Raw genomic sequence first — 12,323 nt, forward strand, 5'->3', positions numbered from 1 at the left:
GCCTTTCTTATGTGGTCAATTTATTATATATAGCAAATGAAAAAGTAGTCTAGTTCCTATACGGTATCGATGTCACTACGTTTTACACCGCCACCATGTTGGCATGTAAACTTAATGGAACAGTATACTTTTACACACTGGATAAGGATGCTATTAACAATTGTAGTACAAACAGAAAATGCTTTACTTTGCAGGTGTTATGGGGTGTAGCTTTGTTGGAACAACTGTATGGCCATCTACTATGATCTAGCAATTCAGTTTTGGAATAAAAAAATACCAACTCCCAACCCATCCCATGCATTGGCCAAAACCAAACATGAACACAGTTTGCAGTATGAGGTTTATATCAACATTGATAGACGATGAAGACAACTTTAATAGTGCACTTTCAAGGTACACAAAATATTTGATGATTTCTCAGTCTGATAATTTATTTCCATTCATGGTGCTTTGAAATATATGATGCAAAAAAAGTAGAACTTTATGAAGATTCCATGACATGAAATTGGGTTAAAGTTGTGGAGAATATAGCTGCCAGTGGGAAATAAACATTCCTTAGCAGTGGTGTGTGTGTGTGTGTGTGTGTGTGTGTGTGTGTGTGTGTGTGTGTGCGCGCGCGCGTGTGTGTGTGTGTGTGTGTGTCAGATGCACGTATTACAATTTTCAATTTTGCATGTTTGAGTTTGGAATAACAGTTTACGTTTAATGCAATAAATATTTTAAGATTTTAATTTTTCAAGTTTCACAATAGTATTATGTACTGCCACTAATCAAATCTATCAAAATTTCACTGACTAAATGAAAGAAATATATCGAAAATCCATAGATTTTTAGATTTAAGGTAATATATTTTTGTAAGTAAAATAAACGCGTTATTCCCATGAATGTGACAACATTGCAAAAGTAATCTCACGAAACTTTGTAAAGGCAATGCTAGACACATTATATATACCAGGATGCAATGCGTGCCAATCCCTGGGAAATGTGCGCATGCGTCGACTGTAAGTGCGGCCATTTTCTAGAGGAATCTTGTGTTTCGCTAAGCAGTCAAAAAGGCAGTATCACTAAGAAAGCAGTTTATTATGGCTGGTTTGCCTCGTAGGATTATTAAAGTAAGTATTTTTTTTAAATATCGTGGTTTGTTATGCACATGATTTAAGCGCATATACTTTTGCAACATGAACCAAATATCAGAAGAACGGGTGTCACTACACATAAATGATCATGAAAGAGGACTCTAGATTGAGAAAGGAAGTAGTAGTCAGCACGTTGTGGATCTTAAAGAGTGATAGTTTTACCATCGGATGACCGGTATTAGAGTTACCACTCACTGGTACACCAGCTCATGTTAACGCCTTCCAGATGCCATTGAGTCAAGTAGACGAAACTGTCGAAGATTTTTTAAATTGCTAACTTTTCGAAGGGAGTTTGTCGTGTCGGTTGTTGCATTCTATCTTGGCAATAAAACATGTTGGTGGACTGATGTAAAACTTCTGGCCTGCCCAAGTCAGTTTTTCTATAGCTTAGTGTCCATGGTTAGCTCTTAACATGGATATGAGGTTTTGTATGATAGGAATTGTCATACAACTGATGCCACAATGTCAAAATGTATGGCCATCCAGGATGCATCTGTTTACCCCTATGTCAGGCAATGTGTCTCTATTTTGACTGACACATATCAGATGTCACTTCTCCTGATTTAATTATTTCAAGATATCCATTGTAAAATCAAAAGTTGTGTAAATCCTGGTATCTGAGTGATGGTAATACATATTATCAAAAGTAATTGTACAATGTTTGTAAATAAGTACAGTGACACCACATAAGCCTTGATAGGGTAACTTGTGATACTGTGGCCCTAGTCCTGCTTACATGCCGGTGCACGAGTCTGTATTACTGACTTGACTCTAAACACCGTCATGCAAAGAGCAATAGAGTTTGCCTATTACAACACCGCAAGCAAAATGTACCCGCGCCAATTGCAAAAGAATTACCTACCGACCGATCAAATATTTGCAACCGATCGAATATCTACGCCATTTCCATTCCTCTGACGGTAGTATTCCCTGCTCAGATCACAAAAAGCGTCGAAATCGGACCTTTTCAAGTGCGAACTGCAACATTCAACTAACCCTCGTAACACCGCCACATTTGATATCGTTGAGTGAGATGAATAATTACCCAGAGACACTTGCGCCGACGTACGTAAGGAGAAGTGATTAAATTTACGATAGAATTTGAAAAGTTCCGATTTTGATAGTTTTGGTCATCTGCTATAGGACTTTTGCAGTCAAAATGAGGTAAACCGACTAAATAATAGATTTATTGCTAATATTTGACCACTGGGCGATTTTATTCCTTAGTTACCGGCATTTTTTGTAAGTCCGTATTTCACGGCTGGCTCTTCGCAGGACGGAGGGGGAGGGACAATTGTCAGAATCGAGTCCCGAATTCCTCCGTATGCAAGCAGGACTACTGTGGCCCCAAACTGGAGTTCTATGTGATTTGCACTTATTCTCAGTAAAACAAAATTGAATATGGGGAAAATATTATGGCCTAAAACACTGAAATCGTGCTTAAATTTGCAGAATTAATGAATATTTACCGTAGATAATTGGCATTGTTTTAAACACACCCTTAAGGAACATGACCAGTGTGCACTCTAACTTCTACGCCAATTTGATGCACACAATTGCTAGTGGCAGTGGCACACCAAAATTTGGTGTTCCCCTATCTCTTACTATGGCAGCCATATTTGTGATAAAAAGCACATTTTGCCTGTTGTCTCCAAAAGTTTGATACCTGTATGGAGGCCATTCAAGTGCCAACCCTCACGTTACCAATGATAAACTTTCTAATGAGATCATGACCTTTGACCTTGGCAAAACATTTTCAAGGTGAAGAGAGAGAAGGGTTACATTCTAGCTGTACACTTACGACTGCCTAATATTATTTGCTAATTATACTGAAAACCAAACCAAACACTGCAAACATTTACATCTCTGGAAAGTGCAACACATCATTTCTGCGTTAATATTACCAAAATGCTAATCATCTTACATAGTTGCAACACACAAGTTGGAAGTATGTCTTCGACTGAAGGCTTGTTAGAAACTGTCTTATGAGATATAATTGACTTACTCATAATATAGTACATCCTAAACAGTATTGAATCACCAGTTAGTAAGCCATTTGTGTAGCCAGATCCATAAATCCAGTCAAATTGATTTTGGGGTCCAAACCCAAAAAACAGCGACCCAATGAAAACACAAGTTCAACCTGTTACTGTACTATTTATGGATAAAATTAACCGCTGATTAACATGTACAATGTCTAATTATTGGTATTTTACAATCCAGGGAATACATTGTTAATTTTCTGATTGAAGCAGCTCTAATGTTTGTGACAGAGAGGGGGGAAATTTTGTAAAACTTAAAGTTACATGATTTCCAGTTTATTCAATTTCGGATGATAGAGGGACTTTGATTCAATCATTATGGATAAAATGGATGGAAAATTCAGGTATACCCTCAACAGTGTGACCTCTAATGATAGCCAAATTTTGTTGCTGTGAGTCAAAATGATAAAAACTGGTTGTTAGTCACCACATAGTAAGAGATAGGGGAACACCAAATGTTGGTGCGTCACTAGAAATTGTGTGCGTCAAACTAAATCCTAAGTAGCTGCCTTGCCATTTTATTCTCCTTTTGTGTACATGTAGATTCATGTGCTTCAGTGTCACATAGAATTGGCTGTAGTTACATACAGACAATATTGAGTTGAATCTTAGTAACTTATAGGCAAAGGAACAAACATTGAAGTAACTATGGTTGCAATGTAATATCTGTATGGTTAAATTAATAATATGTCTTTAGCACAGCCACACTGTGACAAAATATGTTAAGTGTTTTTCATAACTGAGATAGTTTAGTTTAGACAGACATAATATGTGAGTGGGTGGGTGGGTGGGTGGCAAGAAACCAATGGTCCATAAAACTTTGTATACTGAATCAGTGCAGTGATTACTGGATCAGATTTAGACTGTCGACAGTCGCTCGCGCCTTTTTTCCCTACGTTTTATCTAAACTCCGGTCCGGCGCAACATTAGTAATAGTATAATCGCAAACTGATATCGAGGGCCGTATTGCGAAGGCCCAAGCGACTGTTGTCCCTTGCCGCGCCCTCATGCGATAACAATAGGAACATTCAGTTTGTAGACTATTGACATTTAGGTCATAGTTCACAAAGCTTGTCAATCAAAATGAACATGGTGTAGTCACCAAGCAAGTCAACACATCGAGATGCATTGGAAAAACTTTGATACTCGCACTTGAAAGACTTTCAGAGAAGAATTATAGATACCTATGTCTCTGGGAAAGATGTTTTCGTTAGTGTACTGACAGGAAGTGACAAGTCCATAGCCTATGAAGCCCGGGCTATGAAGTCGCAGGCCTGTGGGTTATACTTCCATGCTCCGATCGTTCTCGCGATACAGCTAACATTAACAACATCTAGTCTGCAATTGTCCCAGTAGTATCCTCATTGATACAATGATAGCTCTAATATAATCCCGTATATAAACGGCGAAGGCCCTTTTATTTGTGGTAATTTTGCTAAACAATAGGGAAGTGGTAACAACCTAGCGGCCGACCCAAAGGTTCACCCCCCCCCCCCCCCCCCCACATCAACAACAAAAATCACATAAAAAGAAAACATCAAGGAAAAGACACAACAAACTGTCATATCATATAGCATCGTGATAAAGATTACGTAAATTGACTCCTCAATCGGTATCTGAAATAATGGGGTACAATAGCGTTAGGTATATATATACTCAGTACTCTGTGGAGGCACTAGTTGAAGACGTGTCGGATCGGAGCACGATCTCCGTGCTGTGGTAAATATGGAGGCACTTTTCTATTTCAGGTAGAACGTCTACCATTTGCACATTATCTGCGCCTCACTATCAAACATTTTATACATGAATATTATTACTATATAATATGCTAGCTGCAGTCGAGGGAAGGTAAAAAAGGTGTCCAAAACATCTGTTGCTTGACTGGAGTGTCGGTCGGAGTTGGTACAATAAGTCGACTTCCGTAGCACTCTCTCGCTCCAGTACCACTGTAACAGCTAGCTGCATGCTAAACAAGGCAATAGACTAGTGAGCATGACAATGTATCGGGCGTCGAGTTTGTCAACGACGTCATTTACGAATGTTATAAAAACGCGCGGTTTCAAGCTTTAACAAAGAAAGATAGGAAAGGAAAAAGTACTTGATTATGACCATCAAAATGCATTTACGAGGTCAAATTTGCGCTGCAGTTTACGTGTGTTGAACGTTGAGTAACCTTACATTGAACTGTATGCAAATTATCCCTTTGCTTCCTGTATAGGTGGCCCTATATAGGACCCCCTAGGGCCTGAATAAATTTTAGAGACTTACTTGTCAAGACATTATAACTTTCATATGCTTAGGACTTTGTTTCTATGACAACTGACCCAACTTAAATGTGGTTTATGTAAAGTTAACATGTTACAGTGTATCAAAGTGTATTGTTATGCAAATTAGCACATTGTTATGCAAATGATATTATTGATTATTCTTCTTACTCACTGCTTTTTTAAAATAAAATCCATCCAAAACTATGAATAAAGTTTATTTTACTCACCCCTACTCTGTTTTTTCCCTGCAATTACCCTACTCTACAGTTTCCTCCTTTTCCTAGCTAAATCTCTACCTGCACACTCCGGATCATTGTACTGGTAATCAGTCATATAATGATATCGTTGGAAGCAGGGTACTGGGCACATTCTAACTTTACATGATCCACAAATGTACTTAGTATCTTTCCTGTGCATATGTATCTGACATTTTGATTTAGTTTCTGTTAAGACTGGTGCATGCTGCAAATTTCTGTCGAATCTAATGTCATCACTTTGGGTTGTGGGTTTTCTCCCTGGCTTTTTCACATACGAACGACCTGCAATCAGTTCCTCAATCAGCTTACCACGAAACTTACGTTGAGTACATCTTGCTTGTGGGTTTGCTTTCTTGTAAAGAAGGAATGCATTAACTACACATACTTCAAGTAGATACCAGAATATTTGTAAGTACCAGGTAAGTCCCTTCATGTGACGTTTATAAGTTGAAAGGCGCTGGTCGGCCAAATCAACGCCCCCCATGTACTTATTGTATCTTTCTACAACTAGTGGTCGATCTACCTGCTGCTGCTCCCATCTACCATTGACCTTAACTGCCCTTAGTACAGTATCACTCTCTGCAGTGACTGGTAATGTGGTAAGGGCATTCACTATTCTAGAGTCCTTCCAAGCAATAGCTTTCTGTCTTCCCTTCTGCCAACAAATAAATTGCCCACGTGCAAGATTTTTTACCACTGGACTTTTCGGTTTCATTTCAACTGGCAGGCCCTTCCTGTTTGGTCTAACTGTCCCACAAGCTAAAATCTTCTTATCCTTCAATTTATTGAATAAGACAGGGGATGTGTAGTAGTTGTCACAATATAATTCATAACCTTTATTATGAAATGGAGTAGTTAGTGTCAAGACTACATTATCAGTTACTGACGTTTCAGGAGGCACTTGCACTTGTGATTCACGACCTTGATACACCTTCAAATTCAGGACATAGCCAGAGGTAGATTCAGCCAGGTTGAACACCTTGATCCCCCATTTATTGGGTTTGTTCTTTATATACTGTTTAATTCCTAACCTTCCTTTAAACTTGATCATGGTCTCATCTAAAGCTAGTTGTCTCTCGGGAGTATACACTTCTCTAAACTTTCTGACAACGACATCAATTACAGGTTTTATTTTCTGAAGTTTATCATAGTTAGGGTCATTTCGATCAGTGGGTAGTGCTTCATTGTCAACAAAGTGAAGATATCTTAAGATTTGACAGTACATGTCACGAGGCATATGTTTTCCAAAAGCAGGGGTCTGCGTTAGCCAATATTCAGACCAATACTCCTTGAACGACCCCTTCTTGTCAACTAATCCCATCGCTAAAGTTAGACCTAAAAACACTTCAAGATGATCGACGGATATACCTTCCCACGCAGACTTCCGGTTGTTTGGATCACGACGACATTGATCAGCGTAGCGGTTAGTTTCAGTTACTATTTTGGTCATAAGTTCCGGAGTGAAAAAACAATCAAAAACATCTTTCGCTGATTTATCATTGAAATCAAAATTTATTCCTGAATTTTCGTTAAATTCAAAGTCATCAACGTCAGTTATGTCGCGCGACCACTCGATCGAGTCGTCGTCACTACTACTATCACTACTACTACTACTACTGGAGTCGCTGTCATCGGGTGACATATCTAATTCTGCCTCGTCATCTGAGTAACGTCGAACTAACCTGGCTAATGGTACGTCGTCCTCTATGTCAGACGGTGTAAATCCCTCAAATTCTGAGTCAGAATCAGATGAAGAATCAAAAATATCAGCGATCACGTCACCCACTGACAGTTCGTTGTTTACACCGGTCGCCATATTTAGATTTTCATTGATAAATTTTCCGTGAACTACGAATTTTGACCGTTGACCTCTTCGTCGTGTTATGATAAACAGCAATATACATATCAATGGACTTTTGGCGGCAATTTCTAGGCAATTGAATTGCTAATACCCCCCTATAACGAACAATGACATCATACGTTCGAGTCAAAGGTTGCATTGCATACATACGCCTTTAGGCGCCTCTCGGCTGCAACGGAGTCTAGGGTGAAGTACGCCCTCAGGCGCCTGCCGGCCGCAAAGGGTTAAACGATAGAGTACCGCCCCATTAAATGACGTCACATCATGAATAAGTAATAGCAAGGGAGATGCGGCAAGGGACAACAGTCGCTCGGGCCTTCGGCCCTCGACCTCGGGCCTTCGGCCCTCAATTTGCGATTAGACTAGTGTTGCGCGGGATCGGAGTTTAGATAAAACTTTGGGCAAAAAAGGCGCGAGCGACTGTCGACAGTCTAGATCAGATTGAATGTCATGAAATGTGACTGTGTACATTTAACATTGTATACTGAATCAGTGTAATGATTATTGGACCAAATTGCATGTCATAAAATGTGAGTCACTGTACAAGTGCCTCACAGTCGTGTGGATAGACTTCCACAAAACTAGTTGTAAATTGAAAGAGTAACTTCAAACACCCTCACTGTGTTTATTGTGGTACAGTCTGTGTTTATGGCATGAATTGAAGTGAATGACATGATTTATTCCAGGTGTGCCATTGTACAGTATACATGTAGTAGGGTGGGGTTATGTGGTAATAAAACCAGTTCTAACAATACTTGTTTATCACAATATTAGGTGCTCCTGTTAGTAATGTTAGTTGATAGCAATAATCAATACAAGTGTCCTAAAGGCAGAAATAAGTCTGACTGGACTTTTCCTTTAAATCTAGTGAAAATTTTAAGGATTGCACTAATGTGCACTTGATGTGAAATCACTGGTTATGACAACATATTTTTTTCGTTTCTCATCAGGAAACACAGCGTCTCATGCAAGAACCAGTTCCTGGTATTAGTGCATTACCAGATGATCATAATGCAAGGTATTTCCATGTAGTAGTTGGTGGTCCAAAAGATGTAAGTACTTGTGTCAAAATGTTATAGAGTAGAAAGGAAGTGAGCAGTTTCTACTAAAGTTAAACATCCTATCTAGACTACCAAGTTTATGAAGTCTGTTAGACCAGTGGAAATCAATAGAAAATTGTAGCTAAAACAGTTCATTTGGCTAAATCTGACCACCAAGCAATAGAAGCTAATTTGAGCTCAGAGATGTCACATGATAAAGACTACAAAAACTCTTTGAGAAGGCACAAGTAGAGTTTGGCTAGAAACATAGTTCATCTTCGAGATTGTCAATTGTGTTCATTGTGATAAGTGGGCACAGGTCAGGTTGGTTGCAGAGTTGTTTGACCAAAAGTGACAACTTATCCCTCCAACTGTTTACTCCACTCTTTGAATACCATTGGCTACTTTTATAACTTACACAAACTGTCGTGATAATACATACTTACTTCAGTAACTAAATTTTAGAGCGTAATTTTTTCTCATCAGCCACCCCTTCCCCCAACTTATGTTCATTCCTAGAAGTAGTTTGTGGTGCCTGTCTTTCGTTTCTGGAGTCCATATAATTGTCAATAGTTTTGTTTTATCAAATTTATCAAAGTATATGTTTTCTTAGACTTTACCATACACAGTCCTTGTATGAAAACTGCCATACATTTATGAAATCTTCATGTTGTCTTTACCATACACAGTCCCCATATGAAGGAGGAACGTTTAAACTAGAACTCTTTCTGCCAGAAGAATATCCAATGGCAGCACCTAAAGTACGATTTATGACCAAAATTTATCATCCCAATATTGATAAGCTGGGTAGAATTTGTTTGGATATTTTAAAAGGTAAGTTTTTAGACTATATAGGCTTGAAATGAACTTTTTTTGTGACAGTCCTAGTGGGCTACCAATTTTCAGAAAGTGGTAGCCCAAGGATGGTGACCAGTAGTCCTATATTCCTGAACTGGAAATATATTTGTTATTGAAATACAAATACCATGACAGACATGGTTTATGTTGTACTTGAATCCCCTCTAATAATGAATGTTTCCCCCGATATATCTGCAGATAAGTGGAGTCCTGCTTTACAAATCCGCACAGTGTTACTTTCAATTCAGGCGTTACTCAGTGCACCAAACCCAGATGATCCTCTAGCCAATGATGTAGCAGAACAGTGGAAAGTTAATGAAGCCCAAGCAATTGAAACAGGTACGAGGTAGCAGTTAGTGTGTACTATTAGTTATCCCTGCAAAGTTCTCCTCAGTGGGATTATTTCAAGTGACAAGATAATTCACTGCTGATGGTTCAGATCCGCTTTGTAAGTTAGTATTTTGTCAATTCTAGTTAACATTTAGTCACTCTACATGATGTAACATGGTAAGCTGTACATCTATACTTGGAAAGGTTTCATAATGACAACATCTCGAATTGTGCGTGAAGTACAACTTCAGTTGAAGTAATGTGGCAACATGACAGGAATACCTTTGCTTAAAAAGACTGTCATCTGACTGATTCCCATTTTACACTCCACCAAGACTGTTAAATGCTCTGTTTAACCAATGACAATGCATGGTTTTGATCCTTTTGTGTTTACTGCAATGTAAGCTGGGTTTTGATAGGCTAGGCATACACATGAGATTTTAACATAACCAACAGTGTTGCAGCCAGAGGGGTTTTTTGGGTCATTTGACACACATTTTTTGGACCTGACCCACAATTTTGGAAGTGATGGGTCATAGGTGACCCACACTAAAATTGTATGCAAATATGTTTAGCAATATGACCACGCCTATAACAACAGCCAAATGATTGCGTATACTGCATAGATAACAACAGGGTTGGATAGACAACTGCATAATCATTTAGCAAATATCTAGCAATGTTAGGTATCACAAGTGATTTTTTTAAATTGGTGTAGCATGGATCAGCATATTTTTAAAAACTGTACAGTTGTGCTACAACTCCATTGTCGCTTTTTATTATAATGTCCCCAAAAAATTTATGATGACCCAGAAAAATGAAAGTCTCGGGACACTATGTCCCACTCTTTCAAAAGGCTGGCTGCAACACTGAACCAATATTGGCTCAGACGTAGGGGCAAGAACCATGACCAAAACGCGAACACTGTAGTAGAAAGAACAATCCTAGTAAAAACATGAAGGTGCATGTAATAGGGATGTGTAATAGTGAACAAATAGCTGACCACTAGGTACATGTAATAGTGAACAAATAGCTCACACTACTACATCTGATTTTAGTCAAATTACTAACCACACTTTTTTTTGTTTTGTTTACTTACAGCAAGAGCATGGACAAGACTATATGCAATCAAATAGATTTACTAGAACCAAGGGTATATTAAAAAAAACAGCTGATTGTAATTTCATACTAGAAGACCAACCAACCCTGGCAACAGTCTGTGTACCCTGAAGTGTGTAAACCTCACACACACACACACACCAGCATCAAAGATCCCGCCCGTTCTTTTATTTTATCTTATTTTATTCTATTACTGCCCATCTCGTGTTCCTCGTTACAAATCCAGTATTGTTGTGTTGGCCTACAGGGTTGGTTCTACTTGACACTCAGAAAAATACTCAAGGAGCCCCAGAGTTCTCTTTTCTAGTTTGTCTACTTTCTTGTTTTTTTTAAGTTTTGAACTTTTTGTTGAAAAGTCCCTGAATCAAGAGCAAAAGTGTAGATCTTTGCAAATTCATTGTATTTTTTTTTTCGTTGAATATTTAGAACTTCGAATTATGATTATGAGTTTCTGTGAAAAGTCACTGTATTTTTAAAAAGAAGGAGTTCCTTTTTTTTTTTTTAAATACTAACTGGGTGAGGTAAAGTAGGGTGTGTTTGCTAAATATATGGAAATAGCTGTAAGCTAATTAATTATGGTGGGGGGAATAGCTACCTTTAGATCACAGAGAGCAGAGCACATTGTAATACAAGCCAGATAGTATTGCTTTCACATAGGCTTTTGAAGGAACTGATTTTCAGCTGGTTGGGTATTCATTTAGAAAGCTGCTGGAACCAATTTGAAATACAGTGGTTACAGCAATGATGCTAAAAAAATCATGTATATGTACATTATTCACTCTCGCTTGCCATGTTCATTGTCCTCAGCGAATGCAGCACTGAAAAAAAATTTAACCAAAAAAAAACACAAAAAAACCCCAGAAAGCATAAAAAGATAAAGAGAATTCAGTTTACATTACATAACTTGCATTTTCAATATATCGTCAACACCATCATGTTTTTGTCATATCCCAGTCAATTCGGTTTAAATGACTGAATATGTCAAACGTACGTGCACACAAAGAGTTGTGGTCAAGAACTTGAATAGCGCCACCAAGAGATAATAAAAAAACTAACGCTTTGTTTTTTTCTCCCTTTGGAATTGAAAGTTTGCAGCTGTTTCCAACCACGTTGTCAGACCTCATTATCATTATGTACATGCTTCAAGTCACTATGAAAGTTTACTGACCAGAGTAAGGTTGGGAAAGAGTATTTGTACAAATAAAAAAAAAACACCTTTGATAGTAGTTAGTTGCAACCTCTTCTCTCAGATTGCATACATGTATATCTCTTGAACTTTGGCCACCAAACAAGGAAATATCTCTTTCCCCTCCCAGAAACCTGTACAATTGTTTACAATACAGAAAATGTGACATTTCTTTTTTGTAGCCTCACATTTAAGATACAATAAAACATACATAACCTTTGCTTGAA

General features: G+C 38.2%; 1 protein-coding gene across 1 annotated transcript; it reads left to right on the top strand.

The window, feature by feature from the left end:
* Positions 1 to 993: 993 nt before the first annotated feature.
* LOC144444556 (ubiquitin-conjugating enzyme E2 N) lies at positions 994 to 12,323 on the top strand. Its single transcript, XM_078134053.1, has 5 exons — positions 994 to 1,112; positions 8,514 to 8,615; positions 9,293 to 9,437; positions 9,660 to 9,800; positions 10,893 to 12,323. Exons 1-5 carry the CDS (start codon positions 1,083 to 1,085, stop codon positions 10,925 to 10,927), a joined length of 453 nt encoding a protein of 150 aa, XP_077990179.1. The 5' UTR covers positions 994 to 1,082; the 3' UTR covers positions 10,928 to 12,323.

The sequence above is a fragment of the Glandiceps talaboti genome, chromosome 1, assembly GCF_964340395.1.
Source record: "Glandiceps talaboti chromosome 1, keGlaTala1.1, whole genome shotgun sequence".
Classification (NCBI taxonomy): Eukaryota; Metazoa; Hemichordata; class Enteropneusta; family Spengelidae; genus Glandiceps; species Glandiceps talaboti.

Excerpts from the sequence above, each read along its gene's own strand:
- LOC144444556 (XM_078134053.1), top strand. The coding sequence starts at position 1,083 with ATGGCTGGTTTGCCTCGTAGGATTATTAAA. Across the intron at positions 9,438-9,659 it reads TTGTTTGGATATTTTAAAAG|ATAAGTGGAGTCCTGCTTTA; the intron begins GTAAGTTTTTAG and ends ATATATCTGCAG. Across the intron at positions 9,801-10,892 it reads AGCCCAAGCAATTGAAACAG|CAAGAGCATGGACAAGACTA; the intron begins GTACGAGGTAGC and ends GTTTACTTACAG.